We start from the raw sequence: 20,900 nt of genomic DNA on the forward strand, positions 1-20,900 counted from the left end.
CGTCCTGGGAGGAGCGAGGGGACGCGGAGGCGGGGCTTCCTGGGAGGAGCGAGAGCACGCGGAGGCGGGGCGTCGCGAGAGGGGCGAGCGCCGGGTGGGCCGGGCCTCCTCTTCCCAGGCCAGCCAGAGAGGAGGGCGCGGGCACAGCGCCACCTGTCCCCGGAGGACGAGGTCGGAGTACTGATCCCGGCGGTCCCGTGCTGTTCTAGCCTCCCAGGCCCGCACCGGGCGCCATGGCCCAGCCACCGCCTGACGTCAGCGAGGACGACTGTCTCCCGGAGTACCGCCACCTCTTCAGTCCGGACTTGCTTCGGTGAGGGCCGTGTCGGGGGCGCCCCAGGGAGCCGGGCAGGGGGCGGGGGCGCCTGCGGTGCGGGCTGCACGGGGACTGCGGTTTTACTGGGACGCGTGAGGACCCCATGCCTGGTTGCCAGACTGTCCGGAGGTCCAGGTGCCCCAGAGATGCAACTGCTGGTGTTCTGATCTTTGCATGGCTGTGAGCACGGTCTGTTTGTCCTGTGGGTGGTGGTGGGTGTTCATTAGCAATGCTCCGAGGTGGGGGTGAGTGTCAAAGGACACAACCAAGCCAAAGGTCAGGAGAGGGAAGGATTTATTATTGCCAGCAGCAAGTAAGGAGAACATTGGAGATTTTCCCCAAAGCGGAGTCTCCCCGCACAGCAAATTTGGGGAAGTTTTAAGCTAAAGGTGCATGCATATTCATGAAGGGTTTGGGCGGTTGAGAGACCAAGCTTTAATTGATTGAAGTCACAAGGGTCATCATCCCTGAGGTTCCAGTTGATCTGATGGTTGCGCACTTCAGGCTAATCTTTACCATGGAAACAACTGGGAGTCTTTAAACCTGATTTATTATCTTTGCTATTGTTACTTCTCTTGATGATGACAATCGTTAGTTTCTGTATTCTTTTTTTTTTTTAACTTGGATAGAGTTTGACCCCTACCCATTTTTTAAAAATTTTATTTTATTTATTTTTTTATACAGCAGGTTCTTATTAGTTATCTATTTTATACATATTAGTGTATATATGTCAATCCCGAAATCCCAATTCATCCCACCACCACGCCTCCCCGCCACTTTCCCCCCTTGGTGTCCATACGTTTGTTCTCTACGTCTGTGTCTCTATTTCTGCCCTGCAAACCGGTTCATCTGTACCATTTTTCTAGGTTCCACATATATGTGTTAATATATGATATTTGTTTTTATCTTTCTGACTTACTTCACTCTGTATGGCAGTCTCTAGGTCCATCCACGTCTCTACAAATGACCCAACTTCATTCCTTTTTATGGCTGAGTAATATTCCATTGCATATATGTACCACATCTTCTTTATCCATTCGTCTGTCGACGGGCATTTAGGTTGCTTCCATGACCTGGCTATTGTAAATAATGCTGCCATGAACATTGGGGTGCATGTGTTTTTTTGAATTATGGTTTTCTCTGCATATATGCCCAGTAGTGGGATTGCTGGGTCCTAGGGTAATTCTATTTTTTAAGGAACCTCCTTAAGTTTTAAGTTTTTTAAGGAACCTCCATACTGTTCTCCATAGTGGCTGTATCAATTTACATTCCCACCAACAGTGTAAGAGGGTTCCCTTTTCTCCCCACTCTCTCCAGCATTTGTTGTTTGCAGATTTTCTGATGATGCCCATTCTAACCGTGTGAGGTGATACCTCATTGTAGTTTTGATTTGCATTTCTCTAATAATTAGTGATGTTGAACAGCTTTTCATGTGCCTCTTGGCCATCTGTATGTCTTCTTTGGAGAAATGTCTATTTAGGTCTTCTGCCCATTATTTGATTGGGTTGTTTGTTTTTTTTAATATTGAGCTGCATGAGCTGTTTATATATTTTGGAGATTAATCCTTTGTTGCTTCATTTGCAAATATTTTCTCCCATTCTGAGGGTTGTCTTTGCATCTTGTCTGTAGTTTCCTTTGCTGTGCAAAAGCTTTTAAGTTTCATTAGGTCCCATTTGTTTATTTTTGTTTTTATTTCCATTACTCTAGGAGTTGCGTCAAAAAAGACCTTGCTGTGATTTATGGCAAAGAGTGTTCTTCCTATGTTTTCCTCTAAGAGTTTTATAGTGTCTGGTCTTACATTTAAGTCTTCAATCCGTTTTGAGTTTATTTTTGTGTATGGTGTTCGGGAGTGTTCTAATTTCATTCTTTTACATGTAGCTGTCCAGTGCTCCCAGCACCACTTATTGAAGAGACTATCTTTTCTCCATTATATATTCTTGCCTCCTTTGTCATAGATTAGTTGACCATAGGTGCATGGGTTTATCTCTGGGCTTTCTTCCTGTTCCACTGATCTGTATTTCTCTTTTTGTGCCAGTACCATATTGTCTTGATTACTGTAGCTTTGTAGTATAGTCTGAAGTCAGGGAGTCTGATTCCTCCAGCTCTGTTTTTTTCCTTCAAGTATGCTTTGGCTATTCGGGGTCTTTTGTGTCTCTACACAAATTTTAAGATTTTTTGTTCTAGTTCTGTAAAAAATGCCACTGGTAGTTTGATAGGGATTGCATTGAATCTGTAGATTGCTTTGGGTAGTAGTCATTTTCACAATATTGATTCTTCCAATCCAAGAACATGGTATACCTCTCCATCTGTTTGTGTGATCTTTGATTTCTTTCATCAGTGTCTTACAGTTTTCTGAGTACAGGTCTTTTACCTCCTTAGGTAGGTTTATTCCTAGGTATTTTATTCTTTTTGTTGCAACGGTAAATGGGATTGTTTCCTTAATTTCTCTTTCTGATCTTTCATTGTTAGTGTATAGGAATGCAGAGATTTCTGTGCATTAATTTTGTATCCTGCAACTTTACCAAATTCATTGATTAGCTCTAGTAGTTTTCTGGTGGCATCTTTAGGATTCTCTATGTATATTATCATGTCATCTGCAGTGACAGTTTTACTTCTTCTTTTCCAATTTGTATTCCTTTTATTTCTTTTTCTTCTCTGATTGCAGTGGTTAGGACTTCCAAGCTATGCTGAATAATAGTGGCGAGTGTGGACATCCTTGTTTTTTTCCTGATCTTAGAGGAAGTGCTTTCAGGTTTTCACTATTGAGAATGATGTTGCTGTGGGTTTTTTCATACATGGCCTTTATTATGTTGAGGTAGGTTCCCTCTATGCCCACATTCTGGAGAGTTTTTGTCATAAATGGGTGTTGAATTTTGTCAGAAGCTTTTTCTGCATCTATTGAGATGATCATATGGTTTTCATTCTTCAATTTGTTAATATGGTGTATCACATTGATTGATTTGCATATATTGAAGAATCCTTGCGTCCCTGGGATAAATCCCACTTGATCATGGTGTATGATCCTTTTAATGTGTTGTTGGATTCAGTTTGCTAGTATTTTGTTGGGGATTTTTGCATCTATATTCATCAGAGATATTGGTCTGTAATTTTCTTTTTTTGTAGTATCTTTATCTGCTTTTGGTATCAGGGTGCTGGTGGCCTCATAGAATGAGTTTGGGAGTGTTCCTTCCTCTGCAATTTTTAGGAAGAGTTTGAGAAGGATAGGTGTTAGCTCTTCTCTAAATGTTTGATAGAATTCACTTGTGAAGCCATCTGGTCCTGGACTTTTGTTTGTTGGAAGATTTTTAATCACAGTTTCAATTTCATTACTTGTGATTGGTCTGTTCATATTTTCTATTTCTTCCTGGTTCAGTCTTGGAAGGTTATACCTTTCTAAGAATTTGTCCACTTCTTCCAGGGTGTCCATTTTATTGGTGTGGAGTTGCTTGTAGTAGTCTCTTAGGATGCTTTGTATTTCTGTGGTGTCTGTTGTAACTTCTCCTTTTTCATTTCTTTTTTTTTTTTTTTAGTGTTTATTTATTTTTACTTGTTGACAGTTTGCTTTATTTATGGCTGTGTTGGGTCTTCGTTTCTGTGTGAGGGCTTTCTCTAGTTGTGGCAAGCGGGGGCCACTCTTCATCGCGGTGCGCGGGCCTCTCACTATCGCGGCCTCTCTTGTTGTGGAGCGCAGGCTCCAGACGCGCAGGCTCAGTAATTGTGGCTCACGGGCCCAGTTGCTCCGCGGCATGTGGGATCTTCCCAGACCAGGGCTCGAACCCGTGTCCCCTGCATTGGCAGGCAGATTCTCGACCACTGCGCCACCAGGGAAGCCCTCCTTTTTCATTTCTAATTTTATTGATTTGAGTCCTCTCCCTCTTTTTCTTGATGAGTCTGGCCAGTGGTTTACCAATTTTATTTATCTTCTCAAAGAACCAGCTTTTAGTTTTATTGATCTTTGCTATTGTTTTCTTTGTTTCTATTTCATTTATTTCTGCTCTGATCTTTATGATTTATTTCCTTCTGCTAACTTTGGGTTTTGTTTGTTCTTCTTTCTTTAGTTCCTTTAGGTGTAAGGTTAGATTGTTTATTTGAGATTTTTCTTGTTTCTTGAGGTAGGCTTGTATTGCTATAAACTTCCCTCTTAGAATTGCTTTTGCTGCATCCCATAGGTTTTGGATCATCGTGTTTTCATTGTCATTTGTCTCGAGGTATTTTTTATTTCCTCTTTGATTTCTTCAGTGATCTCTTGGTTATTTAGTAATGTATTGTTTAGCCTCCATGTATTTGTGTTTTTTATGTTTTTTTCCCCTGTAATTGATTTCTAATCTCATAGCGTTGTGGTCGGAAAAGGTGCTTGATATGATTTCAATTTTCTTAAATTTACCGAGGCTTGATTTGTGACCCAAGATGTGATCTATCCTGGAGAATGTTCCATGTGCACTTGAGAAGGAAGTGTAATCTGCTGTTTTTGGATGGAATGTCCTATAAATATCAATTAAATCTATCTGGTCTATTTTGTTATTTAAAGTTTGTGTTTTGTTATTAATTTTCTGTCTGGATGATCTGTCCATTGGTGTAAGTGAGGTGTTAAAGTCCCCCACTATTATTATTATTTTTTTAAATTTAATTAATTAATTTATTTTTGACTGTGTTGGGTCTTCGTTGCTGCATGCGGGCTTTCTCTAGTTGCAGTGAGCAGGGGTACTCTTCGTTGTGGTGTGCAGGCTTCTCATTGCAGTGGCTTCTCTTGTTGCAGAGCACAGGCTCTAGGTGCACAGGCTTCAGTAGTTGTGGTGCGTGGGCTCAGTAGTTGTGGCTCACAGGCTCTAGAGCACAGGCTCAGTAGTTGTGGTGCATGGGCTTAGTTGCTCCACAGTATGTGGGATCTTCCGGGCCAGGGCTTGAACCTGTGTCCCCTGCATTGGCAGGCGGATTCTTAACCACTGAACCACCAGGGAAGCCCAAAGTCCCCCACTATTATTGTGTTACTGTCGATTTTCTCTGTTATAGCTGTTAGCAGTTGGCTTATGTATTGAGGTGCTCCTATGTTGGGTGCATATCTATTTATAATTGTTATTTCTTCTTCCTGGATTGATCCCTTGATAGTTATGTAGTGTCCTTGTCTCTTGTAACATTCTTTATTTTAAAGTCTATTTTATCTGATATGAGTATTGCTACTCCAGCTTTCTTTTGATTTCCATTTGCATGGAATATCTTTTTCCATCCTCTCACTTTCAGTCTGTATGTGTCCCTAAGTCTGAAGTGGGTCTCTTGTAGACAGCATATATATGTGACCCCTACCCATTTTTATTTTAAAAAAATTTTTATTTATTCGGCAGCACCGGGTCTTAGTTGTGACATGTGGGATCTTCAGTTGTGGCATGCGGGATCTAGTTCCCTGACCAGGGATCAGGCCCCTGCATCAGGAGCACGGAGTCTTAACCACTGGACCACCAGGGAAGTCCCAGTTTCTGTATTCTTTTGAGACCTGTTCGAGGACAAGACTGTGACCAGGCTTAGATCATAGAATGGCTTAGGCCAAAAATGCTTCTCTTATGTCAAAAAAGCCATGCGTGTTTCTCTTTCTCCAGGAACCGTCTACTCTATCCACTTAGCAGGTGGCTGGAGGAAGGCTTGTATGTTTTGAAAACATTTCTCACTTAATTGATAACTTTCTGCATGGAGACTTTTATGCATAGAGACATTCTTCCCAAAGATTCAAAAAGCTGAGGAATGCAGGCTTTAAAAAGCAGCATTTCTCAAATTTGACAGAAGTGCCCAGTGCAGAGGGTCAATGTCCTTCAGGAGCACCTCCTCCCCACCCCCATTTAACAGGGGCCTCTTTAAAGAGCCTCTATTTTCTTCTCTCAGGGACAAGGTAGCCTTCATCACAGGCGGTGGCTCTGGAATCGGGTTCCGGATTGCTGAGATTTTCATGCGGTAAGCACTGCTCTGTGTGCTCTGTGCCCCATCTTGCTCCCCACCCCCTTGCATGGACCCCACTGGACCCTAGGATCTTGGGCAAAATGCCGGTGGGTGGTGGGAACCCCTCTAGCCCCAGGGCTATCAGAGAGCATCTGAAAGGGGTCAAGTGCTGTCCGGGGAGAGGCAAGACTACAGCCTCTCCTAGAGATTAGTCTAGACTGTTGGGCTCTGGCCTCAGCACCCCCATTTGTACAAAGCGGGAGGATCCAAAGGTTGAGGTAATTCTACTGCAGTGTCCCCCAGGGTCTTGCTGAGCCAGGGTCAGGGTGGGCCGAGTTGGACCCTGGCACCATGCAGAGCACAGTGTCTCCTGGGACACAAGGTCTGTGGTCTCAGGCCCAGGTCAACAGTTTGTCACCCCCACCTAGGAGAGGCCTAGAGTTAGGCTGGGGTTAGGGGAGGTGAAGCTGGTTTCCTCCAGGACCCTGCTTTTCAGAGATGTCCCACTGGATGAGATTTTGGGACTCATCCATTCCAGGTGAATTTGTTTTCCGAGCTGGAAGCTTTGTTGCTTCTCTGAGCAAAGCGTGGCCAGCTGTGTTATGATGTTCTGAGGATTCAGTGGAACTGGCTTAGCAGGTGGTAGCTGGTACTATTACTGAGTTTGAGGCTGGGTTTGTCGGGAGGTAAGGCAGGGGAGTTGCCCTGGCCCTGGAATGGGCTCTCTGTCCTTCACTCCAGCCTCCCGGGGAGACCCAGGTGGACCCAGCAGGACTCATGCAGAGTCTGGGCCCTGTGTCCAAGACTCACAGCTGCTCACATGGTATTTGGGGCAAGGCCCACATCCCCACATGGCTGGCATACCTCATGCCAGAGAGACCCAGCCCAGAAACCAGTGGTGCCTGCCTGAGGTCCTGCCACAGTCACTCAGCCCCACAGAGGCCCCTGTGTCCTCTGCTAGATGTGCCTTTAGCCCTAGGCTGGTGTTTAAGCCTGAGAGACCCTTTGGGGAGGGGGACCTTTGCTTCAAGCGCCAGGCAGGAGCCCGGCTGGGCGTGTCCCTTGCACCTTGCTGCCCTCACGCCTGCCCTCTGGCTTTGCAGGCACGGCTGCCACACAGTCATCGCCAGCAGAAGTCTTCCCAGAGTGTCGATGGTAAGGGGTCTCTCCTGTGCCCACATGTCCATGGGTAGCTTTGGGGGCTGGGAGCCTGGGCCTGGAGGGTCCTGAGATCCAGAGGATGATTACACCAAAACCTGCCCCTCTTCCAAATACAGAGCTTCCATGGAAGTGGCCCGCAGGGACATCCTTATCTTTTTAAAGAATCTACTTATTGGGTCCTGTGTGGGAACCCTTATGTTGGGTGGTACTGTGGCCCCAAGACAGATATCTGGGCTCACCAGGGTCATGAGGGTGGAGAGTCTCTCCACTGCCATGGCTGGTCTCGGGGCAGGGACTGGACGTCAGCTGGAGCTGCCGTTGACCTGTGACTAGTGACCAGGGGCCTGGAGGGTGATGAAAGGGGAGAGGGTGCAGGCTGTCTTAGCAGCGTCCACCAGGGGTCATGGCCCTAGGGAGTGGCCCCTTGCCAGCTGTGTCTCTGCAGAGTGGGTTTCAGCAGCAGAGCCCGGCTTCCTGGCAGAACCTGGCTCATCATCCTTATCAGATTCTGAAGGGCTGTTCCTCCAGGCTGAGGCCACCGGCCTGCTGCCCACCTCTCTCTTCCTGTCCGGCTTCTAGGCTGCCAGAAAGCTGGCTGCTGCCACTGGCCAGAAGTGCCTCCCTTTATCTCTGGACGTCCGAGCTCCCCTGGCCATCGTGGCAGCCGTGGAGCAGGCTCTGAAGGAGTTCGGGAAGATCGACATTCTCATTAACTGTGAGTCACTGTTGAGCGAGGCCAGGGGGCTTCCGTTTTTTTTTTTTTTTTTAGAAAAATCACAGTACTTTATTATTCCCAGCGCAAAGGGCAGGTCTTTGAAAAACGAGGGGGCAAGTTCTGACTGCGGGGAGGAGGCCCCTTCTTGCTGGCTATGCATGAGCGAGTTCCACAGGACCACAATGACCGAGTCCCCACACAGGACCATCTTGGAGATGTAGTGGTGCTTGTTGACTGGCTTGGACTTCTTGCTCCTGCCATTCTTGGGGACCTCGGTCCACACCTCCTTCACTTTCTCCAGCACCATGTTGCGGTGCCTATCAAAGGCCTTCACACGGCCCAGGAGCTTCTTGTTGTGGCAATTGATGAGCACTTGGGTGTTGTTCTTGACCGACTGTGTGAGCACGGGGAGTGGACCCATGTTAAATTCTTCCTCCTCCCGCTTCTGCAGCTCCTCTGGGGTCATCTCACCCTTGGACTTGTTGAGGAGGCACATGGTGGCAGTGGTGGTAGCCGTGCTCTCAAGTCACTAATGTCTCCTCCACGTTGCTTCGGCGTCTGGCCTGGGGGCTTCTGACAGGTCAGCAATACCAGATCTCCCTGTTTGGAGGCCCCAGGACTGTCCTGGCTCCAGGCCACTGTCTCAGCCCAGCTCAGCTCCTTCCGGGTCAGTGCAGCTGTGGCTCAAGAGGATGCCCTGTGAACTAGGCTGAATCATAGAGTAGGACCACTCTTGTGTCCTGAAATTCCCCCTTAAAGAAAAAGGACTACACGTTACTGTTTTAGTATAGTTTTAGATTCGCAGACTAATTGAGCAGATAGTACAGAGAACTCCACATACTATGAACACCTTGCATTTGTTACAACCGGGGAACCGATATTGATACATACGGTTAACTATAGTCCCTATTTTACATTCAGGTTCATTTTTGCTGAAATTTCCTTTAAAAACATCCTGTGTCTTATTTTCCTGCCACTAACAAAGTCATAAGCTGGGCAGCTTAAAACAACAGAAATATATTCTCTCACAGTCTGGAGGCCAGAAGTCTGAAAACAAGGCTCGGCGGAGCTTCTGTCCCAGGCCCTGCCCTCAGCTCCTGGAGTTGCTGCCTGGTCAGCCTTGGCTCTGGGCTGCACCCCTCCAGCCTCTGCCTCCTTCACACTGCCATCCCCTGTGCACGTCTGTGTCCCCTTCTTTTTAAGGATGCCAATCCTTGGGCTTAGGCCACCCTAATTCAGTATGATCTACTCTTACCTTGATGACATCTGCAAAGACCATCTTTTCAAATAAGGTCACGTTCACAGGCACCAGGGGTTGGGACTTCAGCGAATTTTTTTTAGGGACACAATCCAACCCATAAAACCCATCCTGCCCGTCATTCAGGAACTTGTCCAAGTGCTCAGGTTTCCTTCCCTGGCGAACCTGGGCCACCCCGAGGGTCCAGATGCTTCAACTGCCCGGGGCTCCAGCACCATCCACTCTCTCCTTCCACTGGCAGGTGCAGCCGGGAACTTCCTGTGCCCTGCCAGTGCCTTGTCCTCCAACGCCTTCAAGACCGTGATGGACATCGACACCTTGGGAACCTTCAACGTGTCTCGCGTACTCTACGAGAAGTTCTTCCATGTGAGTGTCCCGCAGCCAGGGCCTCCCTGCTTCTGGCCACTGCTCACTGTCCCTCTCGTGTGTTGCAGGGCCATGGAGGGGTGATCGTGAACATCACTGCAACCCTGGGTACCCGCGGGCAGGTGCTCCAAGTGCATGCAGGCTCTGCCAAGGCGGCCGTGGGTACGGGCGCCCCCTCTGGTCTGCCCACGTGGGTTCCTCCCCATCCCTGTCCCCGGAGGCCGGCAGTGTCCCCCCACCCCCACCTGGGCCTCCCTAAAGGCAGAGCAGCCCTGCTTCTACCTCATGCCTGCCGGCCTCCCATGCAGATGCGATGACACGGCACCTGGCTGTGGAGTGGGGCCCCCAGAACATCCGCGTCAACAGCCTTGCCCCTGGCCCCATCAGCGGCACAGAGGGCTTCCGGCGGCTGGGTAAGGCTCCCGGGGAGCCCAGGCCCCCCAGCGGGTGCTCCCCTAAGCACAGGCACCCCCGCCCCCTCCACCGTGCCTCCGAGGGCTCCCCTCCACCGTGCCTCCGAGGGCTCCCCTCCCACCTGGCTGGGACAGGCCTGGGATCAGTGCCAAATCCTCATGGCTTCCCAGGGTGGGCAAAGAGTCCGTCTCCAGGCTGGGGACAGTTCGCACAGCCCTGCAATGGACTAAGGGTCAGCTGGACTTGGGCAGCTGCCCCCTAGAGCTAGAGGCCAGGGGCTGCTGGCCTTGACGTGTGAGCCGGACACAAAGTGGGCCTCCAGAGCCTTGGCAGGGTGAGCAGAGAAAGGCCCTGTGCTGGTTCTGTAGTGGTGTTACTGTACCTGGCCTGTTCCTGCTCCCCCAGGATGATGCTAACGATGCCCCCAACATTCCCGGGTGTGGTTCAGGGAAAGCTGGGCAGGGGAGGGTGGAGGGCCCCGGCGTCCTGGGGCCCACAGGGGCTGAGCCTCCCACTGCTTCCCAGGTGGCCCACAGGCCAGCATGAGGGCAAAGGTCCTGGCAAGCCCCCTGCAGAGGCTGGGGAACAAGACGGAGATCGCCCACAGCGCCCTCTTCCTGGCCAGCCCTTTGGCATCCTATGTGACGGGGGCCCTGCTGGTGGTTGATGGTGGGGCCTGGCTGACATTCCCTAATGACATCCAGTCACTGGCGGACTTCTCATCCTTCTCTGCTAAGCTCTAGGTGATGTGCCACTCCCACCTTCAGGGGTCACCTGTGTCCTTGGCCCCCTCCCCAAAATACCCACCTAGTGGACTGATGGTCACTGTGCTGGGCCTGATGCCTTTCTCCTCAGTCTCTTACGTGTATTTCTAGATGTATTCTCAGGCACTGTTGGGTTCCCCTGCTCCACACGTAGGGCAAGGCTCGAGCCTTCCAGGGCAGATGGGTGGTGCTGGGAGGGGCCAGCCCCACGGAGCTGCACCGCAGACCTCGGGGCCTCCCTGAAAACCAGAACCTGTATGGTTTGCCTGAAGAGGCTGGGAACCCTGTCTCTCTTTGGGAGCTCCCCTGGGTGACCCTCTCTGGGGGCCTGAGGGCTTGCTGGGCCCATGGGGGTGGGGGAAGGTGCCACTGCTCTCTGCTTCCCCTCCTCCTCCACCAGTCCCAGGGGTATGGCCAGCCCTTGAGACCTGCTCATCCTAGTCCTCTGAGCAGCAGCTTCCTTTGAGGATGGCTGAGGAGATGTAACCGCCCTGGTTGGGACCTGGCCTCTAAGCCTCCTGGGTCCCCATCGCAGGGTGGTGGCAGGAACGTTCTAGGACTTTGGCTGGCTCCTGTCCTGTCCTGGGGGCGGGAGTGCTGGAGGGACACCCAGGAGCTCACAGCGTTCAGTCACACCATGAAGCTGCAGTTGGCGTGGGCTTCTGTGGAGAACCCCAGTCTCAGAGGTGGGCTTGTTTGTAGGACAGGAGCTGCTGATTGGCCATCTGTGGTTTGGTGGCCGGCAGACACGTTCTCAGTGCCTGGGGCATGCGGGTGACCAGGCGGCGGGAGGGTGTGGGTGCTGGGCAGGCCCCCCGGTCGCTGGGGTGAGGAGTACTGATGGAGGGCTGGGAGGGGGCAGAGGGGGCCACTGTATCCACCTCCAGGAGACGCACATGGCCTGGTGGCCTGCTGCCCGCCCCAGCCTGGCCACTCACACCCCCAGGGCTGTGCAGGAGGTGGGTGCCCCTCAGTGCTCTCCAGTGACCTTGTGTCTGCTGGCATTTCTGACAGGCAGGGGACAGTGTGCTGCAGAGGAGCTAGTCCACACCTGCTCTCGGATCCCTGCGACCTGCCTCCCGCCTGCCCAGCCTGAGCGCCAAACCTGACAATTCCAACAAGAGTGTCTGAAGCAGAGACTGGCCTTTCCTCTAGGAACCGTGCTGCATCCACATTCCCTCCCCATGGCCCTGTCTCCCATGCTTGGGGGGCAGGGACTAGGCAGTGTGGCTGGCCTGCTGACCTGCTCACACACGCCGGGGAGGTCTGGGTTCCAGCGCTTCGAGAGTGTTGAGGCCAGGACGCAGGGGTGTCCCCCTTGCACAACCCAGGGTCAGGGCTGTCCCGCCACCCCAGCCCCTGCCTAGGCTGGCCTCCTTTCCCCTCCTGCCTGCATCCAGTGGGTGTCCTGAGGTGGCTCCCATGGCCTGGGTGGAGAGAAGGGGGCATTTCAGGCTATCTTCTCTTCCTTGCTCTCCCGCTTTGAGACCTTTGCTTGGCAAAGAGATGCCAAACTAGGGAGGCTGGAGAAGCGTGTTTAAGCCTCTCCACAAGACCTGTGTCCTGGGTCCTATCCCCGGGGGTGTAGGCTGCAGAAGGGACCTCTGCCGGCCTCCAGTGACACGGGCAGGGTTGCTCCCCATCTGCCCTGGAGTCTGTCCTTTGCTGGGACATCCCCAGAGGACTTAGTCCTTGGTCATTTAGGGGCTCACTTTCTAGGTCCTCCAGGTGGCCTGTCCCCATTGTCACCAGCACCCTCCCTCAGGCCCAGGGGGTGGGGGATCTCTGGACCCTCAATTCTTCCCCAATGACCACTCTTTGACACATACCCAGGCCAGGACCTAAGGGGGCCACTTGGATCCTGGGCTTGTTTTCTGTGCTGTTTGTTACAAACTTCAAGGTGCTCAAAGCTGTTGGTCTGCCCTCGGCTGGACATGCGGCTTGGGTGCCCCCTTCCTCCCTGCCTCCCACCCTGCCCCCATCTGTACCGTCCATTTGCATAAGCATGGGTCCTAGAGTTTTGCCAGCAAATGCATTTACTTAAAAAATAATCATTTTCCTGTGAAAATATCTATTCATTGGACTTCACAAATGTTTTTAGAAGGAGGAGGAGGGCACCTGAACAGAATCACTGGTGATCTGGGCGTTTAGTGGTGTGTCTACTTCCTGTCTTTTTCCTGTGAAGAGTTTAGAAAACACTTTTTACCTAATGCGTGAAGCCCTGGTCCTGAGGCAGGGGGAGCCCACCCTGAGGCGAGGGGAGGCTGTCTGCTCCCCTGGTGGGAGGGGTGTCCTCCACAGCTGGTCCTGGAGGGGGGCGGGGGGCGCTGCCTGCCCTGCAAGCTCCTGGTGCTGCCACTAGAGTCCTGAACTTGAGCCCTCTGCCCCAGATATCCACACCCACCTGAGTTCCTTCCCGCCTTCATGGGTGCAGGGGCATGGCAGGGAGGCCACCGGGCAGAAGGAGCTCCGCTTGCCATTTAAACAGAGACCAAGGTGTGGTGGCATCAAGTCTACCACCAAGGCAGGCAGATGGGCACTTGTGATGCCACGGGAGGAGGAAAGAACCATGAAGGCAGTTCCTGGGGAGCTGCAACCATAGACCCCACGTGCCAGAGAGCTGAGGCCTGCCGTCCCTGGAGGAGACAGAGAAGGCCCTGGGGAGGGTGTCCCGCCAGCCACATTCAAAGGCCTGGGACTCAACAGCAGCGTAGCTCCAGGAGGACAGAAGAGAATGAAAGGAGTGAGCCTTTTATTACTGTTAGTCAGGATTCTCCAGGAAACAGAGCCAGTAGGATATATATAGATCTGCAGGAGGAGATTTATTATAGGGACTGGCTCATGTGACTGTGGGGGCTGAGAAGTCCCATGATCTGCCAACTGCAAGCTGGAGACCCGGCAAAGCAGATGGCGTGATTCAGTCTGAGCCCGAAGGCCCAAGAACCAGGGGCTCCGACAGCCAAGGGCACCGGAAGGTGGATGTCCCCGCTCAAGCAGAGAGCGAGGGAACTTGCCCTTTCTCAGCCCACATTGATGAAGTCAGGTCTTCCATCTACTGAATCAAATGCTAATCTCTGAGAAATACCCAGAGATACTGATTTACCAGCTATCTGGGCACACATTAGCTCCGTAAAGTTGACACAGTTAAACATCACAGTTGCACACACCATGAGGTCCGTGCCCATGCTCATCGTCTGCATGTGGTGGTCAGTTTGGCTGTAAGGAATCTGCCTCGCTGTTTGGCTTAGTCCACCAGCCCCGGCTGTCATCCTGCAGGTCCAGGACACCTGCTGGGGGCTTGTGGGTCATGGGCACACCTGGCGCGTGTCACTTGCCAGGTGGGCTCTGGGACGGGCTGGCAAGGAGGGCCAGGTGCACGTGGTGAGGGGGTTAACACCGGCCCCAGCAGTGGCACTCGGACTTGGTGGCAGTTGGCAGAAAACTAGGTTGTCCCCTTCCACATTAACAATCTCTACAATTCCCTTAGAAAATGCCAGGTTCTCTGAAAGGAAGGATCATCTTTTATGTGTGAACCTCAGCTGTGGAAGCTGATTTACAGACCCTGCCCACTCCGAGTCCCCCTTCCATGGCATGAGGATGCCTCACGTCTTTTCAGAACTACACATAAAAACATCATGGGCTGGCTTCTCTGGTGGCACAGTGGTTAAGAATCCACCTGCCAATGCAAGGGACATGGGTTCGGGCCCTGGCCTGGGAAGATCCCACATGCTGCGGAGCAACTAAGCCCGTGTGCCGTAACTACTGAGCCTGTGCTCTAGAGCCCGCGAGCTACAACTACTGAGCCCGCGTGTCACAACTACTGAAGCCTGTGAGCCTAGAGCCTGTGTTCTGCAACGAGAAGCCCGCGCACCGCAACGAAGAGTAGCCCCTGCTCTCTGCAACTAGAGAAAGCCCGTGTGCAGAAATGAAGACCCAACACAGCCAAAACAAAAACAAAACAAAACAAATAATTAAAAAAATAAACAGGAAACATCATGGCTACAGCATAGGGCTGCCTACCACTGGGGTGCAGCCTTCCAGCCCCTGCTCCACGTTGTACATTTTTATTTTTATTTTATTTTATTTTTTTGGCTGTGTGTCTTCGTTTCTGTGCGAGCGGGGGACCACTCTTCATCGCTGTGTGCGGGCCTCTCACTATCGCGGCCTCTCTTGTTGCGGAGCACAGGCTCCAGACGCGCAGACTCAGTAGTTGTGGCTCACGGGCCCAGTTGCTCCGCGGCATGTGGGATCTTCCCAGACCAGCGCTCGAACCCGTGTCCCCTGCATTGGCAGGCAGACTCTCGACCACTGCGCCACCAGGGAAGCCCTGTACAGTTTTTTGAATGAATATGTGAATGACCCCTGTGTGTTGTGAGCCACACAAGGTGTCCCCGAGGCGTCGCCATGATGCAGTGAACTTTAAAATTCACTTAACTGTTAACTTGGGGGAGTTTCTCTGCCGACTCCTGTTGCCATGGTAACTTGGTAAAACTCACTGGCTTGCCTGTGCTTTGTCTGCGGTCACCGTGGAAAGGGCTGGAGGTCATGCTGCTTTGTTTCTTGGTCCCTTGGTTGGCATCCTCCACATGTAGGTCTCTGGTGGCCCCACGCACTGTGGGACCTGCCAGGGGTGGGCCACCCCGATGGAGGAGGAGACTTGGGAGGCTGAGGCTGACCTCGCCCGGACGTGGTCCACCCACCAGGTGCACATTGAGCCCTTTGCCTGGTGCCCTGGCTGGGGGCTGGCACAAGCACGACTGTCCCTCTGGAACTTCCTCTCGGCCATGCATGTGGGCTCACGGAGTGAAGCAGGGAGAGATGGTAAATCCCCAAGCACCTTGCCAGTTGGAGGCTCAGCAGATGTTCCCCTCTCCTCTGACCCTCACACTGCTTTGTCCTTCTCGTGTGGGTCAGACTGAGCCTGCCTTGCAGTGGTCACGCCCCCACCCTGGGCTGTGTATCCAGGCGGGGTCCTGCTCGCCCCTGGCTCTGCCCTGAGGCCCGATCATGCTGCAGCCGGGCAGCCGTGTCCTCTTGAGCAGGGCAGAGGGGCTCTCCGGGGTCAGGGCTTCCCAGGCCGGGTAGGGGGCTGGGCGTGGGCCCCTTGGGGCATTTCCCTCTGGGCACTTAGGCTGGTCTCTGCCGGATGCTGCGACAGATACAAAGAGGGGATGTGGGGGGAGATCCTGGGAAGTTCACAGGCTCCAGGGGTGGGATGCACTGGAGCTTGGGGACAAAGCTGGGGCCCAGGGCTCGGGGGTTCTTCCTTCTCCCACTTGACCTGCCCTGTGAACCTGCCCCTCCCCTCGCTGCCCTTCTGCTCTCTCTGCCCAGGTCCCAGCCGCCCTGTGTGCAAGCTGTAGCCCAGCCCCCTGAAAAGAGATGGCATTCCTTGTGTCAGACACACATCCCCGTTCTTGGGAAAGGTGCTCCCTTCGGGTCAGGGTCTGGCTCTTGCTCAATAAACCATGGCCAAGGGTTGACTGCATTATATGAACCTGGCAACTCCCACTGCTTCTAGAAAACGTGTGTGAGCAGGCATCCCATGTGGGTCCTGACTCACATCAAACACACTCACTAGAAACCAATGTGTAGACCAGCGTGCTGAGAATGTGTGTGTGCGTGTGTGCGTGTGCGTGTGTGTGTGTGAGATCACATGAGTCTCAGGTCCCCTCTCTGGCAAAACCCGAGGGCCAGTGGGAGATGGCAGAGGCTCCCTGCTCACCTCTTGGGCCAGAGTTCTGCCCAACTCGGCTCTTCTGTCCTAGGGGCCGTGGGGGACCGGATCCTTCTTTGGACTTCCCTTTTCCTTGATTGTGCTAATTGGGCCCTTCAAGGGAACAGCCCCTCAGATGGGATTGCTGGATTTCATGTTTACCACTGCATCCTGGTTCAGGTCTCTGGGATTAAACCCACATTACCCTGTCAGCAGACAGAGGTTTCTATAACTCTTTAGTCATTTATTTACTGATTATCTTGCATTATTTCCTAGGTGACACATGTTATTAGTATGGAGTTCCTTAACTCAACTCCCAGAGGATAACTTTATTTTCACATTTTGGAGTATTTGGGGGGCACCTCATCGCATCCCTACATCAGAGCATCTCAATGAGACAGCACCTGACAGGTGTCTGCTGAAGAAGGAATAAGGAATGTTAGGAATATGCAGAATTAACGTTTAACTTTTCCACCATCACATGTAATTTGGACAATTTTTACTCCATGGGAGGAGAATGGTGTGAATTATATCTTCACCTCTGGAAAATGTGACCCGAGGCTAAGAAAGGAAGTTCTGAATCTGCGTACAAACCTCGCCCCGCCTGGTGCTTGGCGCCCATCCCCCCGCCGTGGGCTGTGATTCTGGCTGCAGGGGAGGCGTGGGAGGTGTGGGATTTGGGCGCTGTGGGGACTGGAGATGCCTGTCCTCACAGGAAGATGGGACCAGGTGCCAGCAACTGCAGAGTGAAATGTTAAAATAAGAAAATCATCCAAACCTCGGCTGAGTCAGGAGGAATTAAATTGTGCCTTACAAACTCATGGTCTATTTTTACTCTAAGAAATGTACTTTACTAAACTTGAAGGTGAGAAAAAAATCCTTCCCCACGAATATCAGTAAACAGAAGTATGGACTGTGCTCTTGGCTTCAGGAGGCCACGGGGAGGGTGCGTGTGATCTAGACCTAAAATTGACTCTGTTCTCAGTTTACCTACCCTACACAAAATGTATATGTAGTTTTTAAAATTTTTAAATTGAAAATATTTGGCCAGCAGTTTGTAGCTTGATTGAGGTATAACTGACATTCAGAAGAAGACTGCACATGAGTGAAATCTACAGTTTGGTGAGTTCTGACATTTCTACATCCGTGAAACCATCACCACAATCAAGAGGATGAACATACCCATCGCCTGTAAAACGCCTCCTCCCGCCCCTTGGAAACCCCCTCATTTCTCCCTGCCCCTTCATCCCCAGGTGACCCAGCCAGGATGGCAGTTCAGGACTGGGAGGGGGAGGCCAGCCTCTTCTGGGTGGGAGGAGAAGGTGGGACAGGAGGTAGAGGTGCTGAGCCCTCAGCCAGGTCCAGAACCCCTTTCCTGGGGCGCCCAGTGGCAGGCTGTTTGGTGGCCCTGCTCCTCCCTTGCTCTGGCCCCATCACGGGCCTGTGGCAGGTCACTTCGTCCTCCAGAATAAAGCTCTGCCCCCTCCTGCTGTCCATCTCCAGGGCACATCCATGGCCTCCCTGGGGCACTAGGTCCACCGCTGGCCAGCTGAAAGGCTTCCCCTTGACTGCGGGCTGGCTCCTCCTGGAGCTCTGGGTGGAGGGCTTGCTCCAAATGCAGATGTCCGGCCCAGCACAGCCCGTAGTGCTCGCTGAGAAGGGACCTGTCACAGAAGCATCTGTCCTGTCCCCATGGGAGGTGGGCTTCTTTAGACCCCCCGAGAACTGCTCCACAACTCCCTGGTCTGGGTTCCCAACATCACTCCACCTTGGACACAACTTACTTTCAATCTTCAAATGGCTGATAGGGATGGTCTCACAAATAGGTGGTGGAAGAAAAGATGGTTCTGGGAAACCGGCTCATTAAGTGAGAGAAACAAAAGTAGGTCCCTATTTTACATCACATTTTTAAAAAGTCCAGGGACTTCCCTGGTGGTGCAGTGGTTAAGAATCTGCTTGCCAGGGCAGGGGACATGGGTTCTAGCCCTGGTCCGGGAAGATTCCACATGCCGCAGAGCAACTATGCCCATGTGCGCCACAACTTCTGAGCCTGCGCTCTAGAGCCTGCGAGCCACAACTACTGACCCCATGTGCCACAACTACTGAAGCCCGTGCACCTAGAGCCTATGCTCCGCAACAAGAGAAGCCACCACAATGAGAAGCCCGCGCACAACAACAAAGAGTAGCCCCCGCTCGCCACAACTAGAGAAAGCCCGTGCCAGCAATGAAGACCCAACGCAGCCAAAAAAAAAAAAAATTCCAAATAGCTTAACGACATACTTGAGAAAGGAAAAGCTTTCCTAAATAGAGGTGGATATCTTTGAGACTTTGGGTACAGGATTTACTTACTGAATTTAAAAAGTGTTTAATTATGAAATCCTTAAAATATGTGGACAAGCCCGGACGCACATGTACTCACCCGCCAGGTTTACCAGATGTTGGTACTGTGTCCTGTTTATTCCCAGTCTGCCTGTTTTGGGAGGAAATAAATGTTACAGGTACAGCTACCTTTTACCACTTTCCTCCTCTGTCCCCCTCAATATAATTCCCACTTTCGTTTTGGTATTTTTACTACAAATGAAGGTGTTCGAAAACAATATATGTATTGAAACTTTGCAAAAATGGTATTACACAGTATCTGTTCTGTAACTTGCTTTCTCACACAGCTTGTTTTAGAAGTCTGCCCATGTGGTTGTGTGAGGATGTGATCCATTTGCTGAAACTGCTCAGTATTCCATCGCAACAGACTTCCCCTCAGCCAGCCAGCAAGCTCTTCACGGGACTATGGAAACCAGGGCTGCCTCAACACCCCTTTCCTTCCTCCTCTTGGACCTGAAGGTGGAGAAGCAGGAGTGCCAGGTTAAGGGGACACTGAGCTTCAGATGTATTAGTTCTGTGAATCCCCACAGTTGGTTGACCTCAGACTAAATTTCTACTGATTGATGTCAAATGCTTACTCATTCCCTTGATTATCAGTGTGGTTAAGCATCTTTTTATATGTTTATTGGCCAATTGAGTTTCTTCCTCTGGAACTGCTTATTTGTATTCACTGCTGATTTTTTTACTAGGTTGCTGTTCTTTTACTGTTTTTTGAGGAATTCTTGTGTATTCTGGAAATAAATCCATTGTCAGTTACATCTGTTTTAAATATCTCTTCCCAGTTGCTATGGACTGAATTGTGTCCCCCCAAATTCATATGTTGAAGCCCTAGCCCCCAAAGCAATGGTATTTGGAGATGGGGCCTTTTGGGAGATAATTACCATTAGATGAGTTCATGTAGATGACCTCCCATGATAGAATTGCTGCCTTATAAAAAGAGGAAGAGGGAGAGATGGCTCTCTTCACCATGCTAGGACACACCTAGAAGGAGACCCTCACCACAAGCTAGGAAGAGAGCTCTCAACAGGAAGGAATTTGCTGGTGTGAAAAGTAATGAAAGGAAACCTCACCAAAATGGAACCAGGGTGCCAGACGGGGGAGCTTTCATGTGCATACCACTCAACATCAGCACAGACCCCAACATGTCCCAGCAGGAAGGGATACTACTTTACTACCCAGCAGGAGGAAGAAACAATTTCTCTTCCACCAGCAACAGTCCAGCCAATGAAAGACTGTCACAACTCAGCCAATGAAAAGCCACTGCACCTAGAACTCCCAGTTTCCTCCAATGGGCTCTTTGTTTATGACAGCTCCTCTCAACTCCTCCTTCTCTCCTATAAAAGCATTTCCTTTCCTTTGCTGGACATAGTTGCATGTCTCCAATTACAACTCTTTGTGGCTTCTGAGTAAACCCATGTTGCTGGTAAAATAACTGGCTTTTTAATTGTTTTAGGTTAACACTGGCATCTTGATCTTGCATTTCCCAGACTGCAGAATTATGAAAAATAAACGTGCTTTTTAACGAACCAGTATATGGCATTTGGTCACAGCAGCATGAGCAGACTAAGACACCAGTCTATGATGTGTCTTCCATCAAACAGAAGGATAATTTTTTTAAATTAATCTTTACTAAGGCATAATTTACATACAGTAAAATTCATTCTTTGTAGTGTACAGTTCTGTGAATTTTGACAAACACATTCAGTTATAGAACCACCATTACAATCAAGATATGAAACAGTTCCTTCACTTCAACAAATTTCCCTCTCCCCCAGCCCTCCCACTCCCTATTTGATTTGTGTCCCTTTACTTTTGGAAAGCTTAAATTTTAATGTATTTAACTTTAAATCATTGTCTTTTTTTAAATGGTTTGTAATTTTTATTCT

At 50.8% G+C, this 20,900-nt stretch overlaps 2 protein-coding genes across 6 annotated transcripts; one reads left to right on the top strand and one right to left on the bottom strand.

Moving 5' to 3' along the window:
• Window positions 1-14: 14 nt before the first annotated feature.
• Window positions 15-19,785, top strand: DECR2 (2,4-dienoyl-CoA reductase 2). 5 transcript variants are annotated; one of them, XR_004345857.1, is made up of 10 exons: window positions 24-313; window positions 6,188-6,256; window positions 7,345-7,396; window positions 7,982-8,117; window positions 9,617-9,741; window positions 9,810-9,903; window positions 10,050-10,154; window positions 10,681-10,898; window positions 11,455-11,605; window positions 11,934-12,989. XR_004345857.1 is itself a non-coding variant. In XM_032605816.1 (9 exons), the coding sequence occupies exons 1-8, from the start codon at window positions 234-236 to the stop codon at window positions 10,896-10,898; spliced, it is 879 nt and encodes a 292-aa protein (XP_032461707.1). In that variant the 5' UTR covers window positions 24-233; the 3' UTR covers window positions 16,912-18,630. The 5 variants fall into 5 exon arrangements, 4 of the variants coding, with proteins under 4 accessions (XP_032461708.1, XP_032461709.1, XP_032461707.1 ...); XM_032605816.1 differs by lacking the exons at window positions 11,455-11,605; window positions 11,934-12,989 and adding an exon at window positions 16,912-18,630; XM_032605814.1 differs by lacking the exon at window positions 11,455-11,605 and having other exon boundaries at window positions 30-313.
• LOC116739788 (small nuclear ribonucleoprotein Sm D2-like) lies at window positions 8,122-8,697 on the bottom strand (the record flags this gene model as incomplete). The annotated part of the gene is made up of 1 exon (XM_032604493.1): window positions 8,122-8,697. A coding segment is annotated over exon 1 (492 nt), but the record flags the coding sequence as incomplete, so codon positions are not given.
• Window positions 19,786-20,900: the final 1,115 nt, after the last annotated feature.

Source organism: Phocoena sinus, chromosome 15, assembly GCF_008692025.1.
Source record: "Phocoena sinus isolate mPhoSin1 chromosome 15, mPhoSin1.pri, whole genome shotgun sequence".
NCBI classification, from domain to species: domain Eukaryota; kingdom Metazoa; phylum Chordata; class Mammalia; order Artiodactyla; family Phocoenidae; genus Phocoena; species Phocoena sinus.

What these genes read in the sequence shown, in the direction of transcription:
- DECR2 (XM_032605816.1), top strand. Translation starts at nt 234, where the DNA reads ATGGCCCAGCCACCGCCTGACGTCAGCGAGGACGACTGTCTCCCGGAG. An exon ending in GATCGACATTCTCATTAACT is followed by an intron (nt 8,118 to 9,616) that starts GTGAGTCACTGT and finishes TTCCACTGGCAG; the next exon opens with GTGCAGCCGGGAACTTCCTG. An exon ending in CTCTGCCAAGGCGGCCGTGG is followed by an intron (nt 9,904 to 10,049) that starts GTACGGGCGCCC and finishes CCTCCCATGCAG; the next exon opens with ATGCGATGACACGGCACCTG.